The sequence below is a fragment of the Megalobrama amblycephala genome, linkage group LG16, assembly GCF_018812025.1.
Source record: "Megalobrama amblycephala isolate DHTTF-2021 linkage group LG16, ASM1881202v1, whole genome shotgun sequence".
Classification (NCBI taxonomy): Eukaryota; Metazoa; Chordata; class Actinopteri; order Cypriniformes; family Xenocyprididae; genus Megalobrama; species Megalobrama amblycephala.
The window spans coordinates 28,740,689-28,766,855 of record NC_063059.1 but is presented as its reverse complement, the minus strand read 5'-3'; the positions used below and the strand labels follow the sequence as shown (position 1 = coordinate 28,766,855).

The window sequence follows — 26,167 nt, the reverse complement described above, 5'->3', positions numbered from 1 at the left end:
GAATTTTCATTTTTGGGTGAACTAACCCTTTATGATTATCTTAAGAAGTACTGAAGAAGTACATTTTTAGTACATAAATTAATATTATAAAGTGACAAGAATATTTTTGGTGCGCCAAAAAAAAAAAAAAAAAAAAAAACTTAAAAAAAATAACGACTTATTTAGTGATGGCCGATTTCAAAACACTGCTTCAGGAAGATTCGGAGCACAATGAATCAGTGTATCGAATCATGATTCAGATCGCGTGTCAACTGCCAACGGCTGAAATCACGTGACTTTGGCGCTCCGAACAGCAGATTCGATACACTGATTCATTTGTGCTCCGAATCTTTCTGAAGCAGTGTTTTGAAATCGGCCATCACTAAATAAGTCGTTATTTTGTTTTTGTTTTTTGGCGCTCCAAAAATATTCTTGTTGCTTTATAATATTAATATTGAGCCACTGTACTCACATGAACGGATTTAAATATGTTTTTAGTACCTTTATGGATCTTGAGAGAGGAAGTGTCATTGCTCCATATGGAGGCCTCACGGAGCCATCGGATTTTAACTAAAATATCTTAATTTGTGTTCCGAAGATTAACGAAGATCTTACGGGTGTGGAACGGCATGAGGGTAAGTAATAAATGACAGAATTTTCATTTTTGTGTGAACTAACCCTTTAAGAACATCTAAGTGTAGGCTAATCAATTGTGCTATTTTGAGACACCATGAAATATGAATTAAAATGTGCTTTTAATATACTATCTCTGTATTAAAAATGTATTTAGTTACTATTTGTAGTACATTTGTAGACCTAGTATTTAATATGTAAACAGTATGTTAATGAATATAGTGTGGGACAGAACCGCTCGGAGACAGAAAACTTGAGAAACAGTGTTGATATGTGGGGTTGGTATTCAAAAAACTACAAGCACTAAAACTAATGCCTCCTTCGCGTGCTATTGGAAATTTGATAATTCTCAATGATGAGTTCATTGCATTCAAGTTTCGAAATTTAGATAATTTACGATAATACCGAGAGCACGTGAAGGCAGCATAAGTATAGATGCTTTTAATAAAACAGGCTGGGATTCACTATATGTATTGGTAAAAAGTCTCCCTCTGCTGGTTGTAAAATGTACAAAGCATCCTCATCAACCATTTAACCAGATGGTTAGATGTTTTTAATCTAAGCTGTTTTTAGCTGTAAAAGAGCTTATATAACATATATGTATCATATATATGAATAAAGGTGTTACTGCTCTTTAATCCTTTTTACAAATACAAATATAAAAAAGTCAAACTTTTATCTGGAAATGAAAATATTAAAGTTTAAATGGTACATTTTCCTGCTGCTATTATGTTCAATGTCCTGCAGAGAATTGACACTTTATTAGTTCCTGTGGGAAGATGAGCTCTATTTTTACATGTTCATTACTTTTTTATGTTCATTCTACTGCATTTCTGTAATTTGAAGGCTCTAGGTGGCATCTAATGTCTAAGTAGACATTGAGCTTTCAGGGGAGAATGTTCACTGAATGGATTCTCAACCTTTTGGTAGACATTTAATACACCACTAATCAGAAGCTTTTAAAATAAAGGCCCAGAACTGTGGTGGTGATAAATATAAACTGTTTAGTGCTCGGTGGGAGAAAAAAAGTAGGTCTACATTTTTGGCCATGCATATTTTGATGTCATTTTGTATGCTTAAAATCGTTCATATAGTCTTTCCGTAAAATAAATAGTTGTTTATAATCTGTCTTATGGGCCTCCTTAAATTAACAGAAATAATAAAATCAAATTATTATAATGAAAAACACGAATTAGTCATGTTTTTTTTTTTCTGAATTTCCTGAAAAACGGCATCATTTTGCTGTCAACTTTTCTATGATGTTTCTGTATTGTCAATTGAAAGTACTTTGTCATCAGTATTAGTGAAAACTACTGCAAAATAGTTTTGTATTTTCAGCAGATTCTCTTAAGCACTCTTTGGGCCTCTCTGATTGGCTGCTGGTCTGACAGCTCTATTGTTCCTCTCCGCTCTCCACCCAGCTCCTGTGCCCTCACAAAAAATAACTGCCAATAGCTCATGGAAATCTGCCTGCCTTGGCATAATTGAGCTTCACACTATTCAGTCTGATTATATTTTTTGGAAAAAAAATAAAGGTAGGTTATTCTTTTTCATATTATATGTCTGTTTGTTTGTTGTTGAGGTTACAAAAGTTGATTTTAGGCTGTCAATCATGTTCAGACGATTTGATGGAGTTTAAATGCTGTTAATTTGTTTTGTAAATAGTGTTCTGAAACTAATCAATCTTCATTTACAGTATACAGAAAAAATATAAGGGTATCATTCATTCATGGACAAATTAAACCAAATGAATGTAACTTTTATATTTAGTTCATTCAGAATTGATTTAAACAACTGAAAAGATTTATTTTTGAAATTAATTGCAATTTAACTTAAGCTCTGCCCTTTTTGAAGGTAAAACTGATAAAATGTTCACTAAAAACAAACAAAAAAATGATTTCGTTAATTAAAATGAAGCTGAAATAAAATATAAATGTGAAAAAAAAAAGAAAACTAAATAGATAAAAGAAAATTGAAATGAAAAACTGAAAATATAACAATAAAAGATCATTCAAAACATTATCAATACTATAGTAACCTATAAATAATACCATAATTGATAAATCTTGTTTAAAAATATGTTTTTAATAAAATATCATCTTGATTAATTTTATTATTGACTCATATTTTGTCAGTGTGTTTGTAGGTGCAAGATGTACAGCTTTATGGGAGGTGGATTGTTTTGTGCAGGAGTAGGGAACATACTCCTGGTGATCTCCACTGCCACCGATTACTGGATGCAGTACCGCCAGTCCAGCAGTTTCACGCATATGGGCCTGTGGCGCTACTGTGTACCTGGAAAATGCGTATTGCACACAGACAGCATTGGTGAGAATGCTGAAAAATGTATCCATTAGGATGTTGTTCAAGGTACTTATGTACTGACTTGTCTCTGGTTGATTTGAAACAGCATACTGGGATGCCACCCGGGCCTTCATGATCCTGGCCGTCATAGCTTGCTTCTTTGGCATCATTATCGGTGTCATGGCTTTCATCAATTACTCCTCCTTTAGCGGCTTCGACAAAACCTTTGCTGCGGGAATTCTCTATTTCATTTCATGTAAGAATGTTCATACTCGAAATAACCCATTTGATTTATTCCTATGTATACTATCCAAAATGTATCTCAAGTCACAGTTTGTTTGTTTTTTTGCGAATCTGAGTTGGATTTTGTGGCTGTTTCCTTCCAGGCTTCTTTGTGCTGCTGGCCATGGCTGTCTACACTGGCGTGACAGTCAACTACTATGGAAAACGTTATGGGAAATGGCGGTTCTCTTGGTCATACATAATGGGTTGGGTTTCTGTGGTGCTCACATTCTTTTCAGGTACACTAGCAAAGTGTGTGATCAACATAGAGTTTAATTGAGAGCATATTACTACAGAAAAATGTGTGTATAAAAGTACACATTTAAAATAGTGCAGTAAGGGCAATTTAAAATATAAGCTCGTTATAGGCATCCCATTGACGTTCACTGTTATAGGGATATTCCTTTAAAGAACAAGCATTAAAGGGACTGTTCACCCAAAAATGAATTCTTTCTTCTGTTGAACACAAAAAGAGATACTTTAAAGAACGTTGGTAACCAGACAGTTGACAGTAGCCATTGACTTCCATATGGACGTCAATGGGGTTCATCAACTGTTTGATTACCAACATTCTTCAAAATATCTTCTTTTGCGTTCAACAGAAGAAAGAAACTCATACAGGTTTGGAACAACTTGAGGGTGAGTAAGTGATGACAAAATTTTCATTTTTGGGTGTACTGTTCCTTTAATACAAAAAACTGAAACATTACATCATGACAACATGGTCAATATCTCTCAGTAGTTATTGAGGATGGCTGTCGCCTAACACTCCTGGTCTTTGTCTGCAGGGATCTTCTATATGTGTGCTTACCGGATGCAAGAACCAAGAGGCCCAATGTCACGCTGATGCTTCTCATCCTAGATCTTTGATCCCTTCAGTCTGAATGTGAACCATCATGTCATCCCTGATCCCTTCATTTTAGACCTGTCATTTATTGTTTATTTTAAAATCACAGAACACAAACTAATAAATGACTAATACAAATGTTCAGTTCATTTTATGTTTATACATAATCTAATTTCCTATACAAAACATTATATGATGTAATATATATAACGTATAATATGAATAATGTATAAGGGGCAGTTTAGGTTGGTATTAAAATATAAGACTTTATATATTTGGGTTTAAACATTTTTTTTTTAGAAGTGCTAGCTTTTTATGGTGAAATGTAGATTAATTGAAGTAGAATATTTTATATAATTTAATATGCATTTAAACATTTTTCAAATGATATACTGTTGGTGAAATCTTGAAAAAAAAAAAAAAAAAGTCTTATGCTCACCAAGGCTGCATTTATTTGATCATAAATACAGTAAAACAGTAATATTGTGAAAAATGTATAATGTATTTTTTATTTCAACTTGAAAATAATTACTGTGATGGCAAAGTGTGATCCTTCAGAAATCATCCTAATTTGATGATTTGCTGCTCAAGAAACATTATCAAAGTTGAAATATTTAATATTAGTCAAAGTTTAATATTTGGTGGAAACCATGATACATTTTTTTCAGGATTCTTTAATGAATAGAAAGTTTTTTATTTTAAATAGAAATCCTTTTAACATTATAAATATATTTACTGTAATTTTTGATCAATGCATATCCTTGCTGAATAAAAGTATTACATAAAAAATAAAATAAAAAAAAAACTTACTGACCCCAAACTTTTGAACAGTAGTATTTTTAATTAGTTTACAGTTGACTTTATTTCATACTTTTTACTTGAAGGAAGAACTAAGAACACACCGCATTCACTTTGTGAACAGTAAATCCTTTATTGTCAGGAGTGTTAGACACAACAGGATGTGATCCATATGCAGCATTTTTAACACGAGTTTAACACGAACAAAAACATACTGCTCAAACCTGCTACAAAGAAAACAGGTAATAAATGCTTGTGAGTTTTACATCAACTCGCATCTGGTCCGAATTAAAGCTTTAAGATGTTTTACATCTCAGAAACATGCAAACAGAAAAAAAAATGACTTAATAAAGTGCTCTAAAACAACACAGTAAGGTGTTTCAAACAGTGAAATAATTTCTCTGAATAATTTAATCAACTTCCTCAATGGTTGGACCAGAGGATCCACCTCCACCAGGGGCACCTCCAGCACCTGGAAAGCCTCCAGGCATGTTCTCTGGCATCCCACCAGGCATGCCACCAGCGCTCTGGTACAGCTTGGTGATGATAGGGTTGCACACCTTCTCTAGCTCCTTCTGCTGATGCTCATACTCATCCTTCTCAGCGGTCTGTACAGAAATGACAAGTTAAAGTAAGTACTACAAATGCATAAAGATCTCGGACACAAAAGTTGAGACCATACCTGGTTTTTGTCCAGCCAGCTTATGACCTCATTGCACTTGTCGAGGATCTTCTGCTTGTCCTCATCACTAATCTTGCCTTTGAGTTTCTCATCTTCAACGGTGGACTTCATGTTGAAGGCGTAGGACTCGAGGCCATTCTTAGCAGAAACCTTTTCTCTTTGGATATCATCCTCAGACTTGTATCTCTCAGCTTCCTGCACCATGCGCTCTATGTCCTCCTTGCTTAGACGTCCTAGAAGAGTTGGGACAACTGATTAGGGTTTCAATTAATAAAAAAATTTGTACAGGGTACAGTCACATGTACCGTCGTTCTATGGGATTTCAAGGGCGAAATCCAGTCATTCCAATAGAAATCTGCACAATTTAGAGTTTTGCGTTAAGGGTGAAAAAGTTCCCCTTGCAGATTTAGCTAATTTTTAAGTTGGTCTTGTGAATTTGCCACCTTAAAGAATTAGTCCACTTTTAAATACACTTTTCCTGATAAATTTACTCACCCCCATGTCATCCAAGATGTTCATGTCTTTCTTTCGTCAGTCGAAAAGAAATGAAGGTTTTTGAGGAAAACATTCCAAGATTTTTCTCCTTACAGTGGATTTCAATGGCTACCAACAGATTGAAGGTCAAAATGACAGTTTCAGTGCAGCTTCAAGGGCTTTAAACGATACCAGATGAGTAATAAGGGTCTTATCTAGCGAATCGATCGGTCGTTTTCGAAAAAAATACAACCGTTTATGCTTTATAAACAAAATATCGCCTTGAACGTACTTTCCGCTTCCGCATTCTTCATAACGCTTACGCTGAATGTTCTACGCCTTCCCTATTCTACTTACGGAACGAACGCGGCGCCAGTTTCGTTTTTTTCCGTAACTTGAATAGGGAAGGCGTAGGATATTCAGCGTAAGCGTTATGAAGAATGCGGAAGCGGAAAGTACGTTCAATGCGATATTTTGTTTATAAAGCATAAACGATTGTATTTTTTTCACAAATGACCGATCGATTCGCTAGATAAGACCCTTATTACTCATCTGGTATCGTTTAAAGCCCTTGAAGCTGCACTGAAACTGTAATTTTGACCTTCAACCTGTTGGTAGCCATTGAAATCCACTGTAAGGAGAATAATCCTGGAATGTTTTCCTCAAAAACCTTCATTTCTTTTCGACTGACGAAAGAAAGACGAACATCTTGGATGACATGGGGGTGAGTAAATTTATCATGAAAAGTGTATTTAAAAGTGGACTAATCCTTTAACCAACATAAAGCTGGTTGGTGTGAAGGTGAATTCATTGTGTGAGCAGTGCTTCATGGTACATCTCTACACTATTAACAGTAGACCTTTTGCTGCAATTCCGCTAATGTGACCGCACATTAAAAGACGCAGGAATTTGAGAGTTTTGCTACCTTTGTCATTTGTGATGGTGATCTTGTTCTCCTTGCCGGTGCTCTTGTCTACAGCGGAGACATTCATGATGCCATTGGCATCAATGTCAAAGGTTACTTCAATCTGGGGGACACCACGAGGAGCAGGAGGAATGCCAGTCAGCTCAAACTTTCCAAGCAAGTTATTGTCCTTAGTCATTGCTCTCTCGCCCTCATACACCTAGAAGAATGCAATTAAGCATGAAACTTTGCGAGAAACTATAGACAAAAAAAAAAAAAAAAAAGGTCATCGGGTGTTGCTCACCTGAATGAGGACACCAGGCTGATTGTCAGAGTAGGTGGTGAAGGTCTGTGTTTGTTTGGTTGGAATGGTAGTGTTACGTTTGATTAGGATGGTCATAACGCCACCAGCAGTCTCAATTCCCAAGGACAGAGGGGTAACATCCAGGAGCAACAGATCCTGGACATTCTCAGACTTGTCTCCAGACAAAATGGCTGCCTGGACAGCTATAAAAGAGGAAATATGTCTAGAATTCAAAAGACATTCACAAAAGAATACTACATTCAGAATGACCATTTTGTTTACCTGCTCCATATGCGACAGCCTCATCCGGATTGATGCTCTTGTTCAGTTCCTTCCCATTGAAGAAATCTTGCAGGAGCTTTTGGATCTTTGGGATACGGGTGGACCCTCCAACAAGGACAATGTCATGAACCTGTGACTTGTCCAGTTTTGCATCACGAAGGGATTTTTCTACGGGATCCAACGTGCCACGGAAGAGATCGGCATTGAGCTCTTCAAAACGAGCCCTGGTGATGGAAGTGTAGAAGTCGATTCCCTCATAAAGGGAGTCGATCTCAATACTGGCCTGAGTGCTAGAGGACAAAGTACGTTTTGCCCTCTCGCATGCTGTGCGCAGCCGACGTACGGCCCTTTTGTTGTCGCTGATGTCTTTTTTGTACTTGCGCTTGAACTCAGAGATGAAATGGTTGACCATGCGACTGTCGAAGTCTTCTCCCCCAAGGTGAGTGTCTCCAGCTGTAGACTTGACCTCAAAGATGCCATCCTCAATAGTAAGAATGGACACATCAAAAGTGCCACCACCAAGATCAAAGATCAAGACGTTTCTCTCAGAACCAACCTATTATAGGGGGGAAAAAATCTGTTTATTCAACAATTACTGCATTGAAGGGCACCCAATATGCTTTTTTTTTTTAAAAAAGATGTATTTTTTGATGTTTTTGCCTTTATTGCGATAGGACAGTATTCAGACAGGAAGCAAAGTGGGAGAGGGGGGGGGTAATCGGCAAAGGACCGTGAGATTGGACTCAAGCTTGGGTCGCCCGAAGTGCATTGGTGCTACATGTCGGCGCTGCCCACGAGGTCTTTTTTGATTTTACCTTTCCTTTAGTGTGAAATAGCTACTAATGCATGTAAACGATTTGTACAGTTACAAAGAACAAACTAGGAGTTTATCTCTCCAACAGAAAACACTTGCATCAAACACGGTCAGTTGGGAAAGTGATTTTGCCATGTGGAGATGCTCTTTAGGCCTGTCAAAATGGCTGAAAAACCAAATTCGAATTTTATACTTAAATATTAGTAATATACAAATTATATTCAAATTTAAAAGGCATACTACAGACATCCCAACCTGCAAAAAGTCATTTCAGGGAGGTATCCCCCCCCCCCCCCCCCCCCCCCCATTAAAAAAAAGGAGGAAGGAGGACAAGGATATGACATTTCACCACAGAACATGACTTTACTTGTATACCGAAATACAGCTGAATATAACAGAACAATGACTACAACTTTCGTGTAGTCTGCCATAAAATGTGTCGTATACTTTTTTTTTTTTTTGTGGCACTCTCCCTCTGCCATGATGCTCCTGTTTCTAGATAGACATAACTGATTCATTTGGTTGGGGAGAAGAGATAAAAGCCCGCCCACACTGACAATTGATTGGTTGATTTGCCGAAACAGGCCAATCAGGATGCTCTCTGTCTTACACACACGCACACTAGCACACACACGCAAGGTCTCTCGCTCCCTCTCCCTCTCTGCCGTGCGCGCGCTACACGGTTTGAAACAGTCTTGCCCTGCATCCCAATGTGCATACTATCCACGCTATCCGCCCTAAATAGTATTGAATATTACTAGTGTCACATAGGCCTACTATTTAGGATGGATTGTATGCACATTGAGACGCAGGTTCTGTCTCGCATCCGCGCTCTTGCTCGCTCGCTCTAGATTCCGGGAGATTTTAACTCATTTGCGGGCATCAGGGAGCCGCTATCAATATGCGGGAGACTCCCGGAACTTCCGGGAGACTTGGGATGTCTGCATACTATCAGAGGGAAAAAGCTTTTAGCTTGTCTCCTGAGGCCACAAGAGGGTGCAATAAGCAAAATACTGTATTAATGCACCACATTAAATTGTTTATTCAATGCAATGAAATAACATGACTGACTGAACAGAAAGTGCATAACATTTAAACTAACATTTATAAAACAAATATATTTATGTAAATAGCATAATGAACAAAACAGCATCATGTATTTAAGCATATTTTAATACAAAGAGCTGAAGCGCTGATCAAACATGGAAAAGTTTTTTTTTTTTTTTTTTTTAATTCAATGAATATTCAAAATTCAAATTTTAATTTGACATCCATACTCAAGAGTAGCATTCTTTGTGAAAGTTTGTGTGTCAATCAAAATGTGATTATGTGCACAAATCAAATCAGTAAACAAACTGTCCTTAATTAAATTGTTGCTATAGTAGCCTAATATTAATGCTAGAAAGCCTATGCACTTGGTAATGGTGATTTTCAAGTAGTCTATTCTATTCTATTTCATCATTAAAATCTATTTTCACATTCATCTTGAGTGAGGGTGCAGCATAGTCCGGGTGAGGCGGTATTGCTGCTCGGAATCTTGAAATGACAACACGTGACATTATATTCGGAGCTGTTCACGTCCTTTTGGTCCTTAGACTGGGAATTATGCATTTTCATGGCACCACTATCAATGCCTAAATGAATCTACAGCGGTCAGGTGGTACAGCGGCCACGTGGTACATGTGGGAGCTTTCAGAAAACTCCCAGCTTACAAGCTGTAATTACGAGCTCTACGACTTTTTACAAGCTAGAATTTCGTAACTACGGGAATTACGAGGCCGGTTGAACACACCTTTACATTTATGACATGCTCTAAACAGTTGACCAATCACTGCAGACTGGGTCAACTGGCCAATCAGAGTTGACTGGGTGTTTCAGAGGGAGGACTTTAAAGAGACAGGAACTAAAACAGATGATTTCAGGCAGAGGGTGAAAAGAGCTGCAGAAATGTACAGTATGAAAAAATATATTGTTTTTTTACTTTGAATCCTGAAAATGTATTCTTGAAGATCCCCAAAAATAAAATTAGGAACTTGTAAATAATCATGATATTATAAAAAAAAATTATATTACTTTTATAATAATATTATAAAAGTAACAATCTTACTTTCTTATCCAGGCCATAGGCAATGGCAGCAGCAGTCGGTTCATTGATAATTCGTAGAACATTGAGGCCAGAGATAGTCCCAGCATCCTTTGTGGCCTGGCGCTGAGAGTCATTGAAGTAAGCAGGTACCGTAACAACAGCATTCGTGATGGTCTGTGAAAATAGATTAATGCCTTTCGTGAAATGTAACATTGTGCCAAGTTTTTTATTATTTATTACTGAAGTCATCCTCTGAATCAGAAAGAACTTTTTCTCCACAAATGTTTAAAGGGTTAGTTCACCTAAAAATCAAAATTATGAAATTTATTTCTCACCCTCATGTCCTTCCACACCCGTAAGACCTTCGTTCATCTTCAGAACACAAATTAAGATATTTTTGATGAAATCCGATGGCTCAGTGAGGCCTCTATTGCCTTGAACCTCTCAAGATCCAGAAAGATACTAAAGACATATTTATAACAGTTCATGTGAGTACAGAGGAACCACTGATTCGCAGTGTTTTGAAATCGCCCATCACTAGATATTGTTGAAAATTTTTTATTTTGTTTTTTTACTGCACAAAAAGTATTCTAGTCACTTTATAATATTAAGGTAGAACCACAGTAGTCACATGAATCTCTCAAGATCCAGAAAGGTACTAAAAACATATTTAAAACAGTTCAAGGCAATAGAGGCCTCACTGAGCCATCGGATTTTATCAAAAATATCTTCTTTTGTGTTCTGAAGATGAACGAAGGTCTTACGGGTGTATAACAACATGAGGGTGAGTAATAAATTACATTATTTTCATTTTTGGGTGAACTAACCCTTTAAGATGTGTTGTTTCATTATCTAATAAACTGTCATTTTGACAAGTTGAATATGTCAACATTATTAGACCTACAGCAACATAGAAGATTTTCAACACCATTATTGCAAATACAAGTGTTTGTATAGAATTACGGTCTCCTTATTTTTAGTATGCTGAGAATGAATTTGTATTTGACAGAAACCTACTTTTCCAAGGTATGCCTCTGCAATTTCCTTCATCTTTGTAAGCACCATGGAAGAAATCTCCTCTGGGTAAAAGGCCTTGGTCTCCCCTTTGTATTCAACTTGAACTTTGGGGCGTGTGCTGTCATTTATAACAGTAAATGGCCAATGCTTCATGTCTGACTGCACAACAGCGTCATCAAACCGCCGTCCAATAAGCCTTTTTGCATCTACAGAAGCAAATATGGCAACAAACTCAGCAACTACTTTATATCCTTATATAAACATGTACAACTTAAAAAAAACATTAATGTCACAGGGATGCACAGCTATTATAATTCTTGCTGATACCATTAAAGGTGCAATATGTTAAATATGGAGGGTTCTATTGACAGAAATGCAATATAACATACATAACTATGTTTTCAGTGGTGTATAAAGACCTTACATAATGAACCGTTATTTTTTCATTACCTTAGAATGAGCCGTTTCTATCTACCAACACCATGGGTCCACTTACATGTCAAGTCCCCATTTTGCGCCGACATGTTTCTACAGTAGCCCTAAACGGACAAACTGCTCTACAGAGCACATTTCATCACTATGTTGTTCTTATAAGTTCATGCTTTTAGAGGCAGCTTGCATCGTCACTACGCCGAATACGCACAAAGAAGTAGTAGTAGTAGTCGCATGGTTTATTATCAGATGACAACATCTGTCTTGTGTCGGCCAGACGGCTACCGTAGCTTCTCTATGTGCTTTGAAAGGGAGGGGTGAGCGCTGTTGGTTGCAGTTCGCAACCTCACCACTAGATGCCACTAAAATTTACACACTGCACCTTTAAAGGAACACTCCACTTTTTTTTTGAAAATAGGCTCATTTTCCAAATCCCCTAGAGTTAAACAGTTGAGTTTTACCGTTTTCAAATCCATTAAGCCGATCTCCGGGTCTGGCAGTACCACTTTTAGCATAGCTTAGCATAGTTCATTGAATCTGATTAGACCGTTAGCATCTCGCTCAAAAATTACCAAGGAGTTTCGATATTTTTCCTATTTAAAACTTGACTCTTCTGTAGTTATATTGTGTACTAAGACCGACAGAAAATGAAAAGTTGCGATTTTCTAGGCCAATATGGTTAGGAACTATATTCTCATTCCAGTGTAATAATCAAGGAACTTTGCTGCAGTACCATGGGTGCAGCAGGCGCAATGATATTACACAGTGCCTGTGACCCCCTGCTTGCACAGGGAGCGTGTCTTGCAACCATGGAGACATTTGTGAAAGACGCTGTGTAATATCATTGCGCCTGCTGCACCCATGGTACGGCAGCAAAGTTCCTTGATTATTATGCCAGAATGAGAGTATAGTTCCTAGCCATATCGGCCTAGAAAATCACAACTTTTCATTTTCCGTCGGTCTTAGTACACAATATAACTACAGAAGAGTCAAGTTTTAAATAGGAAAAATATCAAAACTCTTTGGTAATTTTTGAGCGAGATGCTAATGGTCTAATCAGATTCAATGAACTATGCTAAGCTAGGCTAAAAGTGGTACCGCCAGACCCGGAGATCAGCTGAATGGATTCGAAAAAAGTAAAACTCAACTGTTTAACTCTAGGGGAGTTGGAAAATGAGCCTATTTTCAGAAAAAAGTGGAGTGTTCCTTTAAGCTGATAATTATTTTTCAATAAATAAGCTGGCAAATATGTTATGGCCGACAAGAGATAAATGGGCAAAATTTATACTATTTTGCCTAAATCAAATTAATATAGAAACTAAAATCAAATGCTAAATTTAGGCATCACACAATTATAATGCACAATATGACAACTTGATATTCATTTTGAGGTTTGCTTATGATTGCATTTAACAGTGTTATTATTAGTGTTTTTAAAATTAAATCTAACCGTAAAAAATAAGCATGTACAATTAAATTTACAAAATCAAACAGTAAAGATCCTTTTTTTTTATCTCAAATGTATTTAATTATGTAAATACATTAAAATATGTATTTAATGTAAATAAATCACTTACCAAAGACTGTATTGGTGGGGTTCATTGCTACTTGATTTTTGGCAGCATCTCCAATCAGCCTCTCTGTGTCTGTGAATGCTACATAACTTGGTGTGGTCCTGTTACCCTGGTCATTGGCAATGATTTCCACTTTGCCATGCTGAAAGACCCCCACGCAGGAGTAGGTGGTCCCCAGGTCAATGCCAACTGCTGGTCCCTTTGACATGGTTGTTTCTACTGACAGCAAACAGACATTACGTCAATGGCTAATATTCGTGAAGGAGCATATTTTATATAACCCAAGCCTTCCAAATAAGGGATATACGTTTGTTTATATCTTATTTATAGCTCAATTCTATTTAACGTTGTGACTGTTTACTCAAAAGCTTTTTTGGCACAGTAGACATAAGATCCTGTGGCCTGCAGGAACGACAGAGAAGATCAGCTGTCACTGTGTTAAAGGATGCTACTTCAAACAGAGCTGAGGAAAGCACTTCACAACAGCTTGATCATTCATTCTGTTTCATTACTGATGATATTTATACTTTCTAAAGTAATTTCGTTCCAAACCTATATCACTTTGTTCTTTTATTGTTGACAAAAATGTCAGATTAACAGCCTCATAACCATTCACTTTTATCTCCTTTTGAGAAAATAACAAATATGTGAACTATCCCTTTAAGATAATTGATTACCTCTGGGGGAAAGTTAAGGTTCAGTTTCCTCGTTTGCTTCATACTATTATGCAACATTCGTAATTTCAGCAAGCTTTCAGATTTGGAAGAACTGGGAGTGTCTTCTAGAATCTTCTACTAGATTCCATAAATTGCACATACTCAACAACACTCTGAGAACGTTCAAATGTCATTAATTATCACAATTCTAGAACATTCTACGTTAAAGATGGTATGCAATTCGTGTTCACAAAACTAATATAATAATAAAAAATCGGTGGGCAAACAAGACAGATCGACCAGAAACATGATAATTTTATGTCCTTGCTCTCGTGCAGGAGAGGTTACCTGAATGACAGCAGCAGTCACCATTCACTTTCATTACTTGGAAACAGATACAGTGGGTGTGAATGGTGACTAGGCTTTCAGCCCCTAACATTACGCCCGGCCTAACATCTCTCTTTTAAATCCACAGAAAGGTCGTCGTCTGGTTTTGCTAAACTATCGAACTGAATAGCATTGTACTCGACGCATTGTCAACTTAGAATATTTTAGTCCATATCGGTATATCTTGACATCATTAGCAACTGTGAAATTACTTTATATATAATTATAAACCTAAACTCTTTTAAGTTTCAATGCATAATAATAATCATAATTCTCACCAGATGAGATGCTGACTCTGTCAATCACTTGCTGTGTCGCAGCTCGAAACGCGCGCGATATCTCTGCAGTAGAACTGTCTGTGCCGTAATGCGCTTTAAGACTTCCTGAGAACAGTCCAGAACATGGAACGAGCGCAGCAGCCAATCAGAACGCACGGGCGCTGAAGCGTTCAGAGATGGACAGTGCCAGCAGAATTCAGCCTATAACAGAACAGAATGTTAAAGAACATTAAAAGTATCGATCTATGGATTGATTCTAGAACGTTCCCAGGCGATTCACAACACTATTCAGAAATCCAGGATGGTCATGGCAGCGAAAATATAGAAATAATTGAATAAAGTAATAAGAGAACAGACACTATTTCTAGCCCACAGGGTAAAACAGTTCCCTCTAGCGGCCTTTTTACTCGAGTGTCGTCGTCGTTTCATATTTCTAAAAACTAGACCACAACAAAACCCCTCGAGTAAGTAAACCCTTTATGATAACATCGTTAAAGGTACTACGAAACACTTATTAGCATACGGGATTTGTCACATTTGAGAACGCAGGAGCTTAACGTTACTGGCAGGGGATGGCGCTGTTGTTACGGTTACCTCCTCAGGTAAGATCTGACACACTATAAAATGTCTAGGCCGTGTCTCATTTCGAAGGCAGCGTCATCATGAGGTCGCATTTTTCGTCATTGAGGCTGCTTCATTTCAGTAAACTGACCCCTACTTCAATGTCATTAAGAAATGACAACAATTTACCCTTCACTAGGAAAAACGGTCAGTTTTATAATGGTTACTGTACTGAAATAAGTCACGAGTCATTGGACTTGCACATTTTTAGATTTTTTTTTACCAAAATGCATTACTTTTCTGAACACCCCACAATATTAATGACATATTTAACTTCCAGAAAAACATATTTTCCCATCTCAGGCATCAAATCCTTATTATTATTGGTCATTATTTTAAGTTATGGACACTATGGGAGCTCTCTGAATATTATTATAAAATGTATTTGTGATAAAATCAACATTTTCCTATTAATCAGATGTCCCTCACACTAATTCAGTAACTGTAAATATAAAAGTTACATAAAATCTCACACTTTTGCTATACTGAAGCCTGAAATAGGCACTTTTTGTGACAGCAACCTCATAATTTTTTGATCAAAGGCTTAACTTCAGAATTTGAACTAAAATCAGTATTCTTATGATTGCTCTGAACATGAATTCAACTAACTTTAAATTACTTTTTCATAAACTTAACAAAATTTTTTAAAAATAATCATAAAAATGTAGGTGTGACGGGGTTGTGATTTTTTGCCCAAATTGGCCACTGCTCTAAATCTAGTGAATAAATAGTAATAGTTTTCTATCTTTAATTGATGTAAAGGTGTTGAGTTGTTAAGCTTGACAAACATAAATTCACAACATATTTTAGTTATAATTATTAAAGAAGGTTGTAACTTGCCTGTGTCTGCTCACAGTGTTGTTCAGAAGACTTCTATGATGTCACTTCCTATTAATGATGTCAGATAAGTATCGGTTGATTATTTTTATAGTGGGAGAATGGTTTGTGTAATGGGGTTGAGGGGTTTATGAGGTACAGAACTAAATGATGTGATTTTAATGAATAATCATGAATTTACTTCCCAGACAGCAACATGGTGTGGCCCAGATCTGGCCCGCATCTGGTACATGTGGATTACACGCGGATCAGATGTGGGCCGAATCTGGGCCGACACTATGTGGCTGTCATTACCAGCAAAAAAGCACAGATGGATATTTATGGGAATGGCAAAATGAATGGACTTTTTTCTTATTTTATTATTCATATTCCAAGTACACTTTCATAGAAGGCTTTGAGGGACACGACAAAATAGGTGGTGTCAACTGAAAAAAAAAAACATAATAATTTCTAATATAAAGATAAAATGTATGTCATGTTTTAAACAGTATTAAAGAAGACATTTCAATTAATACAAAAAGCTTTTAAAAATATATTTTGGTGATCCAATAGATAAAATACACTGAAAAAGGTCAGAGGGACTCAAATCGTACCAGTTTCATGGAATGACTCACATCCTTTATGAAGTATTTGGCCGACAAATGCGACCTCCGGAGGACGCAGCCTTTGAAATGAAGAGTATATAAATTTGAGACACCAACCCAGCCTTTTTGTTTTCTGGTGTTTTCCAGCACTGCTCTGTATGACCTGATATGACCGCACACTCACTTTTTTCCAGCACTGCTCTATCTGTCACACGTCACAACCCCCTTAAATCATGTCAGAAGGAAGCCCTTCAGTGTCATCACATAGAACTTGAAACCTGTTATTGGTTTAGTAAAAAAAAACATAGGATGAACCTAATTAATGAATATAATAATGATAAATAATCTTACATGCCCCACTTTACCTGTTGTCCCACATCACCTGTACAATCAGATTTATTTATTCAGTTCTGCTAAACTTAAAAGTGGTTATTATTAATTATTTTATTTTCTTCTTAGTAGGTTACATTTAATATCGATTGGCAACAGCTGCACCATGGCACTGCAGTATAGCTGCATTGTAAAGTGTCCACAAGGTGGCGTATTTGGCAGAGGTGGCATAAAGAGACCTGTCACAATTGTCATCAGTACATGATGTTGGTAAGACAATCAGTCCACATACACTGAAAACTATCTGTGACAGTAGAAACTAATAGTCTTATAAAAGAGATGCAGGTATTGTATAGTGGGTGTGATGAGTCTTAAACAGAACGCGCAAGAGAAGATGACACACCCTTGAACACAGACAAAGCAAAAAGGTTGATAATTTCAAATCCTCTGGGATGTGATATTTTCAACAAAAGAGAGGTCAATCAGAAAACAGGAATGCTATTGTATAGTTTTATTCACAATAGCTTTTGTGTACCTGACCTGGATAACGCTAAAGGATAGACAAGCATTGCATGTCAAAACAGACTTAATAAAATAAAGTTCGAAATCACCAAAAACATACACTACAAACTATACACTGAAAAGTCACAGGTTAACCATATGGAAAAAGCAATTTCTGGAAATTAATTATAAGGTCATTTTCCACTATGACTGAAATACCCCTTTTTTTTTTACATTTATTATAAAAGGAGTGAGGTACTAATTGTACTAACTGTTGAATACCAAATGTAGCATATTGTTAACTATTTTGGAGAAACTCTTTGCGAATCATTGTTCGCAATTCAATTCCATTTTTATGTAGTTGCCTCTGCCGTACAAGAGGAATTCCCTTTTTTGTATGTATATATATTTAATTTGACCTGTCAGAATCTTTGAAATGGTGCTTGGTTTCATTAAGGGAACGTCCTGTATGTGGTTGCTGTCCCGAGAAAGGAACAGTGGCCACCTTTTTGTTGAAATAAGTGTTTAACTATAGGATATAAGTAGTGGTACTAGTGTCAATATTCATAAAGAGAAATTCTATCTCGAAAATACCTTGTTAAGTGACCAACACCTTTCTTTAACACCCTACCTCATGGCGACAAAGTGACTACGCCCGTCAAACATTATATACCACTCTAAAAGCATAATTCCATTGTGAATTGAGTGGGAAACACATTTAAAAAATAGTGAGGACAGTTTTAATACTATCCATTTCAAAATACTCATCTAATATAAAATATTTATTGTATCAAAATACTCAAAATACCGTTATTTAAGTAGTTAAAAGGATAGATCAACCAAAAATGAAATAAAAATTTTTACTCACCCTGGCATTCTCAAAGTATTTTGAAAAACTTTAGTTACCATTGACTTTCATGCTATGGACAAAAACAAACAAACTAACAAACAAAAAAAGACATTTTCGAAATATCCTCTTTTTACTCTTAAAGGCACAATATGTAAGTTTTTTTTATTAAAATATCCAAAAACCACTAGAACAGTGTTGTATATTTTGTTGACTTGTGTACTTACATTGTCCCAAATGTTTCCAAGAATGTTTAAATCCAGAGAAATAAGCAATTTTAACCAGACCTATTAATAACATCATACCCGCGTTACCCTCGATTTCCAGTTTTATTTTGTAAAAATCATTGGAAACACCAAAGATGCTTTAATATATTATATGTTTTATTAGACAGGAGAGCAACTGTTTGGATACATTCATCGACAGAAAACTAATCAGTGTTATATAGCTCAACACAGTAAGTCTTATTGTTTAAATCCTGTTTTCATGATTTACCACGAGTACCATGTTTTACCATGCCTAATATCGATCTAGCTTACCCGATTCTTTTCTACCAGCAGTAGACATGAAGACAACACCTCCCATGATTCCGCAAAATCAAGGCGTCATTAATCTACGCCTTTGTTTTGAATAAGCGACCTCTAGTGGCGAAAAATTATATATTGTGCCTTTAAAGGATTAGTTCACTTCAGAATTCAAATTTCCTGATAATTTACTCACCCCCATGTCATCCAAGATGTTCATGTCTTTATTTCTTCAGTCGAAAAGAAATTAAGGTTTTTGAGGAAAACATTCCAGGATTTTTTTTCTCCATATAGTGGACTTCAACGGCTACCAACATGTTGAAGGTCCAAACTGCAGTTTCAGTGCAGCTTCAAAGGGCTCTACTTAATCCCAGGCAAGAAATAAGGGTCTTATCTAGTAAAACGTTCGGTCATTTAAAAAAAAAAATAAAAAAATAAAAAATATATATATATATATATATATATATATACTTTTTAACCACAAATGCTCGTCTTGCACTAGCTCTCATGTTCTTCTTCTTGTACAATTCCGGCAGTGTAGACGCTATACAGTATTACTGCCCTCCACAGGTCAAAGTTTGAACCAATTCTTATATACTTGCACTAGCATATAGGCTAGACAAGCTGCATTGAAACTGCAGTTTGGACCTTCAACCTGTTGGTATCCGTTGAAGTCCATTATATGGAGAAAAAAATCTTGGAATGTTTTCCTCAAAAACCTTAATTTCTTTTCGACTAAAGAAAGAAAGACATAAACATTTTGGATGACATGGGGGTGAGTAAATTTCAGGAAATTTGAATTCTGAAGTGAACTAATCCTTTAAATGCATACCCTGGGTATTTAGCGACCCGGGACGTCATTCACTACACTCCCCCTCATTCATTTTTTAAAGTTAGGTATCAACCTTCTAAATATTCCTCAATATATTCATTATAAACAATATAATAATAATAATAATAATAAAAAAAAAAGATAAAACAATGTCTGTTTTCTAATGATGTAATGTTTCACTTATAATTACCGCAGTCATAAAACAAAAGAATAATGAAAATGTCAGTGATCAAAATTGCTTTGGAAGACGCTGAAATGATAGTTTTGAGAATATGGTTGAGATCGCAAATATTTGGCAGATGCTGAAAGTACTGGGGAAATGAGCTCTGATGATGACAGTGATGATGGTAAAAAATCATCTGCTCAACCCATCCAAATTCTAAAAGGTCACAAAATATGCTTTATTTTCTTCTTTTGTAATTGTTATTAAAATATCAGGAGTGTTTTATGGTATTGTGGCAGTTGGGGTTAGACATAGATCTGGGTCGATAAAGACCCAAATATGTAATAATGATTGGCGAAACATTCATGCATTGTAGGGCCAAGTCCAGAGAAGAAAAAAAGGTTTGAAATGACATTAAGGTGAGTAAATGAATTTAAATTTCTAATTTTAAAATAAATTAATTCATAACGAATAATTTTAATATGAATAATAATTATAATTTGACAAACATTAACACCGAAATGATTATGTAAAACGATGCTGTTTGAGGAGACAATTACAGTTGCTGATGTCAATAAAATAAAGATATAAACCGACAATGGTACTACAAATGTATTATTGAGCTATTTAATGATTTGGGTGGCCCAACTGAATAGGATGAATTGCAGTCTCAAGACCTTAATGAGAATAGAGACCATGACATACTTTAATTTCCATGTGCCAGTTTCACTTGTTAACCTAGAACTATGTGTTCAATCAGCAATACTGATGACAAAATTGTTTTGTAAACTTAGTTACCAGTTCTGAATAGGTATCAGTAAAAAGATCACTGGAGAGTCTCGTGTTGCTCTTTTTTGTCAAGAAGAACACACCCTTCTCCTCTGTATAAATACCGAATCTGGAAGAATCTGCAAGAACGGAAAGTGAAGTTACTTGTCAAGAGTTTGTGCATCCAAAAGGTAACATCTCATTTTTATTCTTTAAAATGTTTTAACAGTGATATTGTAACACTTTTACTGTATGTAACACTTTATATTATTAAAAAGACTAAATTTTGTCTTCAAATATATTAATTTTAGATGAAAAATATCTGAAAGAAGCATTTGCTTCTTTGGTTTGTGTATTTTCTAATGGTTTGTCTTCTCTAGTTTGTCTCAGGATGATCAGGCTGCTCCAGTTATTGTGTCTTGCAGGCGTCCTTCTACAGTGTGAAGGTCAAGGTCTCCAAACATGCCTTGTTCACCCTACGTACAGACTGGCAGGTCAGTGCTTGCATATTACACTTTCTGTATGTGCACTGCAAAAATCATTTTCTTAATCAGCATTTGTCTTGTTTTCTAGTAAACATTATATAAATATACTTTAAAAATGTAATTTATTCCTGTGATGGCAAAGATGAATTTTCAGCATCACTCTTCAGTGTCTTCAGTGTCACATGATCCTTCAGAAATCATTTGCATACGCTGATTTGAAACATTTATTATAAAATAATTGTAATGTTTCAGCCAGTGAGGTAGGAAAAATAAAGTTAGAGATAAATGTCTTGTTTCAGAAGACTTTTTGTTTTTATTTATCTTTCAAAATAAAAATTTTACTTCTCAAATACTTGTTTTAAGGATACTTTGATTTTTTTTTTACTAGAAAACAAAAGACAAATAGGAAGGAGCAACCTGAGTAACACAATTTTTATAAATCTTTCAGAAAATGCCGATATAACAGTGACGTGTGGAACCGATCAGATGTTTTTAAAAGTTCTCCTGTGTCCAATGTATTTTGGGGGATACAACGAATCTCTAATGGCCCTCAATGCTAAGTTTAACATCCCAGCCTGCCGTGGAGTAGCAGACTGGACCGTCAATCCTCCCGTCTTGCTGTTTAACTTCTCAATCTCTCAGGAGGCGCTCACTCTTTGTGGTAACAATATGAACGTAAGAGCTTTTCACTTTCAAAGCAATCAACTTTTAAACTATGAATCCTACAGATTTCTAAAATGTGTGTGTGTGGCATGTTTGTCGATTAGATTACAAGTCAAGTGGGCTCAGGAGTATTCGCAGAGTACTCCCAAATCCAGTCCGTTAATGTCTCCGGATTAATCAATTCCTGGGATCCCAGCATTAGCACAATCACTTACAGACAACAACTGATGTACCAGTTTTCTTGTCTGTATCCTCTACAGTATTTAATCAACAACACAGAGCTCAGCGTGTGAGTATACATTGCACAAAACTGTTTCTATGTTGAGGTTTCTGTGCTGTAACTTTCATGACAAAAGTGTGTCTTCATGTCAACAGGTCAGGAGTGAGTCTAGCTGTAAAGGACAACAATGGCACCTTCGTCAGTACTCTAAGCATGGGTCTTTTCAGTGTAAGGATCTTTTCATTAAATGACACTCACACTTAAGTCAGTAAATGCAACTTTTTTGACATCCTCCCTTTCTTTTGGATGTTTTTTAGACTCCTGACTATAGTAGCAAACTCCAGATACCAGGATCTGGGCTGCAGCTGAAAACTCGCATATATGTGAAGGTCAAGGCAACAAATCTCACAAACAAGTAAGACTACTGCAACTTTTATTTATATACAGGGTTGGGGAGTAACAAAATACATGTAACTTAGTTCAATATTTTAAACTCAAAATTTGGTAACTGTATTTCATTACGGTTAGTGGTAATCAAATTACAGTTACATCTGAAAAGTATTTTAGATTACAAAAGTTAATTTTAATGTCTTTTATTTCATTTAAACATTATATAAACTGTGAACAGCAATTAATGTAAACAGTAATTGATGATTCTCTGACTCTGACAGTCTGCAAAAGCATCCTAAGCTACATTTCTGCTCATAAGTTTCATACCCCTTGTAGAATATGCAACATTTGAATCATTCATTTTATTATAGTTATTTTTATTTAGTACTGTCCTGAATAGGCTATTTCACATTATAGATGTTTACATGTAAATATCACAATTGCAAGTTATAAAGTCAGAATTGAATTCTGACTTTTTCTCAAAATTAAGAGTTTATATCTCTCAACTTTATATCATGCAATTCTGAGAAAAAAACTTTACCTGACTTTTTTTTGGTTACTTATTAGTATTCCAAAGTATTCTAAAGTATTTAGATTAAGTTACAAAAGTTGGGTAATCTAACAAAATACATTTCAAATTACATTTTAAAGCATGTATTTTGTAATCTGTAGTGAAATACAATTTAAAAGTGGCCTGGTTTATATACTATTCATATTTTTAATTAGCTTTTATTTTTTATATTTTCAGTTTGAAGTTAATTTTGTTCTGTGCTCATCATTTTGTTTTTTATTATTTCTTTTTATCTCAATTTCTTTTTATTTTAGTTTTAGTAATAGCTAAAAACTATTTACAGTTTTAGTAAATAAAACTTAACATTTATTTCAATAGTCTTAGTTTCCAATGACAGCACAGTTACTCTTGAATGTATGAAAATTGAAATGACACTGCTGATACAATAACAGAGCAATCATATCTAATTCTCTGTCTTATTGTGTATTGTAAGGTTCAATGTGTTGCTGGATCGTTGCTATGCCACAACCAGCCCATATCCAGTCAGCAGCACCTCCTATGATCTTTTTGTTGGGTAAGCCATTTCTAAAAAAAAAAATGTAAAAAAGAGCGGTTAAGAAGACACTTAATTCACTTGCGAGCACCACATCTATTGTTGTTTATAAAGGTGTACTCGTGATGCCCAGACAAAGATCGACGCGAACGGGATATCCCAGGAAGCTCACTTCTCCTTTGAGGCTTTCCGCTTTGTGGAACATAAAAACCTGACCATCTCCACTTTCTACCTGCATTGTGCTACCCGACTCTGTGAGAACTCCACTTGTGCCTTCTTGCTTCCGGTAACTAATCACGCATATATGATGCCAGGATGTCATTTATTAATTAGTTGTTTTTTTTTTATTTAGCTCATGTGTTTATGGTTGTGTGTAGATTTTATCAGACCTTTTGTGTGTTTTGTAGAAATGCACAAGGAAGAGAGAAGTCGAATCTCCAGAGTATAAATCTAGTGATGTAGCCACTGTCTCCTCAGGACCAATCAAAACCAGAGTCGACAACGGCAACGGTACAAAGAATCATCCTATATTTACTTCATAAACAAAAAAAAGTTAATGATTTCAAAAAATAAAAAATTATCTGCCTTTTTTCCCGCAGGTGTCCTTGTGATCAGTAGATGTAAGAATTCTCTTTACCAACAACACCTCATTTTAATAAACACATTAAGAACCTTATCTAAATAGTTATATTACTTAATGTTTCAATATGATGATGTGATTTGATGTTGATCTTTTTCTAGATACGTCATCAGCATCCATCCCTCAACTGACGTATGCTGGCATAGCCACTGGCTTGCTGAGCTTCTTTCTACTTGACTGGTTGTCTACATCAGGACTTGCATGATCTACATCAGGATTTAGGAATTCCTTATCTCTTGACAGACCACAACAGTCTTAGAAGATCTCTCACATGATACAAAAATGTGTGAAAATATATGTGTCAGTTATTAACACCTCTATTTTTCAAACTGGTAGATTGTTTTGTAATGTTGATCTTTTTGTCCTATGTTCTATGATCTTCTATGAGAACAAGGAAAAAGAGAAAAGAAACATATTCAGTAGGCTATGTAGTATACACAATGCCTTTTTTAAACTGAAAAGTCTATAATGCATGTAATACTGCTTTTGGGGAAAATATATGAACTATGTATGTAATAATTTAACATTTAAACTTGAATAAAAGTGTTAGAAACTGTCTTTGTCCCTGGTATTTTCACTTATCCAGGTCATCATAGAATGTTAGGATTTCATTATAACAGCTTAATGTTTCATTTCAGTTTAAATATTTGCACACATAACATAAAATACAAGTACAAAACCGTAATGTCCCTGAACCACTGCCAAAACGTGTACTATAAGAATATAAACATGCCTATGATGACTGTGCATATCAGTTCCCCTTCCTCCGAGTTTTTTTCAAAATCACAAGGAAAAATTATTTGTCAATGCATTTGCGTTCCCCTGAGAAACGTTTGCTCTCAACCTTTTGAGCTCTTTGCGAGTGAACACAAATTTTCTTGGTGGAAAGCAAAAGTTTTTGCGAGGGAACACAAAGTTTCAAGGCTCCATTCCCAGCAAACACAGAAGGTTCTCCTAACGTTAATATTTGGTTCCCGTTTGGTTATTTTTTTGAAAACCAAATACTAGCGTTCTGGAAACGTTCTTTTTAGGTTTTATTTTTTGCAACCATAAAATAACATTCCCAGAACGTCTTATCATAGGTATAAATATTAAATTGACTGGTTACCATCTCTGAGTTAACATTAATATATTTTAAATATCTGCTTCTAAATAATTTGTATGTCTCGATGATATCACTGAATTTGGGTCAAGAGGGCAAACATTCAGATGTCACACTTTTGTGTATCTTTAGCTGTAATCTGTGAATCTCAGCACTAAACAACTTTCTCTCCCAAGGGAACACATGTTCTTTGCACTTTCTGAAAGACTGTGGGGAACCTGATGAAGTTTATCTAGTCCTTTGAGACAGGAAAGAGTCTCTGCCAGCTGCACAGTACACATGATCAGACAGCTCTGCTCCTCTCTTCAGTCTCACCAGAGCCCTTGTTCTGTGAGCATGACCCTGCCTCACCTCCTCCTTTCTGAGGCTCTTTGCTCCAGATTTCAATAGTGGTGCATTGTTTGTATGCATTGTCAGAATTCCATTGTTATGTAATACAAGTCCAATTCAGTACTGTCTCTGTGATGTTTAATTGCTTTTAAAGGTTTTAAATTAGCCATTTGTTTAAATGGACGAGGGTAGTGGTTTGTGTAAATATATGTACTTATAAATGTGCATGTACTCATTCTACAAACATGCATGTGATAAACAGCACTCTATTCGCTAGGTGGTGCTATTGATCAGACGTTTCATATTGTTTCTGACTAAAGTGACCACTCAGGCTCAAGGGGTCATGGTAGCCATTTAAAGGATTAGTCCACTTTTAAATACACTTTTCCTGATAAATTTACTCACCCCCATGTCATCCAAGATGTTCATGTCTTTCTTTCGTCAGTCGAAAAGAAATGAAGGTTTTTGAGGAAAACATTCCAGTATTTTTCTCCTTACAGTGGATTTCAATGGCTACCAACAGATTGAAGGTC

At 35.8% G+C, this 26,167-nt stretch overlaps 3 protein-coding genes across 13 annotated transcripts; 2 read left to right on the top strand and 1 right to left on the bottom strand.

The window, feature by feature from the left end:
• Nucleotides 1-558: 558 nt before the first annotated feature.
• On the top strand, nt 559-4,183 carry lim2.3 (lens intrinsic membrane protein 2.3). 7 transcript variants are annotated; one of them, XM_048162073.1, is made up of 6 exons: nt 559-614; nt 1,954-2,147; nt 2,748-2,940; nt 3,023-3,172; nt 3,303-3,437; nt 3,987-4,183. In XM_048162073.1, the coding sequence occupies exons 3-6, from the start codon at nt 2,766-2,768 to the stop codon at nt 4,043-4,045; spliced, it is 519 nt and encodes a 172-aa protein (XP_048018030.1). In that variant the 5' UTR covers nt 559-614; nt 1,954-2,147; nt 2,748-2,765; the 3' UTR covers nt 4,046-4,183. The 7 variants fall into 7 exon arrangements, with proteins under 7 accessions (XP_048018030.1, XP_048018031.1, XP_048018034.1 ...); XM_048162074.1 differs by having other exon boundaries at nt 566-614; nt 1,951-2,147; XM_048162077.1 differs by having other exon boundaries at nt 592-614; nt 2,034-2,147; nt 2,759-2,940.
• A 768-nt stretch (nt 4,184-4,951) lies between these two features.
• hspa8b (heat shock protein family A (Hsp70) member 8b) lies at nt 4,952-14,890 on the bottom strand. The gene is made up of 9 exons (XM_048162066.1): nt 14,734-14,890; nt 13,416-13,631; nt 11,407-11,612; nt 10,411-10,563; nt 7,490-8,045; nt 7,208-7,410; nt 6,925-7,123; nt 5,526-5,758; nt 4,952-5,451 (listed from the first exon to the last, which is right to left on the bottom strand). Exons 2-9 carry the CDS (start codon nt 13,618-13,620, stop codon nt 5,254-5,256), a joined length of 1,953 nt encoding a protein of 650 aa, XP_048018023.1. The 5' UTR covers nt 13,621-13,631; nt 14,734-14,890; the 3' UTR covers nt 4,952-5,253.
• Nucleotides 14,891-15,004: 114 nt separating this feature from the next.
• si:dkey-4p15.5 (zona pellucida-like domain-containing protein 1) lies at nt 15,005-24,758 on the top strand. Of its 5 annotated transcripts, none has more exons than XM_048162068.1 (14): nt 15,005-15,335; nt 17,235-17,375; nt 20,349-20,391; nt 20,838-20,931; nt 21,121-21,234; nt 21,674-21,900; nt 21,993-22,177; nt 22,264-22,336; nt 22,426-22,523; nt 23,503-23,583; nt 23,677-23,848; nt 23,970-24,072; nt 24,162-24,182; nt 24,304-24,758. In XM_048162068.1, exons 5-14 carry the CDS (start codon nt 21,132-21,134, stop codon nt 24,405-24,407), a joined length of 1,167 nt encoding a protein of 388 aa, XP_048018025.1. In that variant the 5' UTR covers nt 15,005-15,335; nt 17,235-17,375; nt 20,349-20,391; nt 20,838-20,931; nt 21,121-21,131; the 3' UTR covers nt 24,408-24,758. The 5 variants fall into 5 exon arrangements, with proteins under 5 accessions (XP_048018025.1, XP_048018024.1, XP_048018028.1 ...); XM_048162067.1 differs by having other exon boundaries at nt 20,767-20,931; XM_048162071.1 differs by having other exon boundaries at nt 17,238-17,375; nt 20,349-20,931.
• Nucleotides 24,759-26,167: the final 1,409 nt, after the last annotated feature.

What these genes read in the sequence shown, in the direction of transcription:
- lim2.3 (XM_048162073.1), top strand. Translation starts at nt 2,766, where the DNA reads ATGTACAGCTTTATGGGAGGTGGATTGTTTTGTGCAGGAGTAGGGAAC. An exon ending in AATTCTCTATTTCATTTCAT is followed by an intron (nt 3,173 to 3,302) that starts GTAAGAATGTTC and finishes GTTTCCTTCCAG; the next exon opens with GCTTCTTTGTGCTGCTGGCC. An exon ending in GGTGCTCACATTCTTTTCAG is followed by an intron (nt 3,438 to 3,986) that starts GTACACTAGCAA and finishes CTTTGTCTGCAG; the next exon opens with GGATCTTCTATATGTGTGCT.
- hspa8b (XM_048162066.1), bottom strand. Translation starts at nt 13,620, where the DNA reads ATGTCAAAGGGACCAGCAGTTGGCATTGACCTGGGGACCACCTACTCC. An exon ending in CAGAGGCATACCTTGGAAAA is followed by an intron (nt 10,564 to 11,406) that starts GTAGGTTTCTGT and finishes CTATTTTCACAG; the next exon opens with ACCATCACGAATGCTGTTGT. An exon ending in CCTATGGCCTGGATAAGAAA is followed by an intron (nt 8,046 to 10,410) that starts GTAAGATTGTTA and finishes CCCCTATAATAG; the next exon opens with GTTGGTTCTGAGAGAAACGT.
- si:dkey-4p15.5 (XM_048162071.1), top strand. Translation starts at nt 21,132, where the DNA reads ATGATCAGGCTGCTCCAGTTATTGTGTCTTGCAGGCGTCCTTCTACAG. An exon ending in CCCTACGTACAGACTGGCAG is followed by an intron (nt 21,235 to 21,673) that starts GTCAGTGCTTGC and finishes TAAATCTTTCAG; the next exon opens with AAAATGCCGATATAACAGTG. An exon ending in TCCTATGATCTTTTTGTTGG is followed by an intron (nt 23,584 to 23,676) that starts GTAAGCCATTTC and finishes TTGTTTATAAAG; the next exon opens with GTGTACTCGTGATGCCCAGA.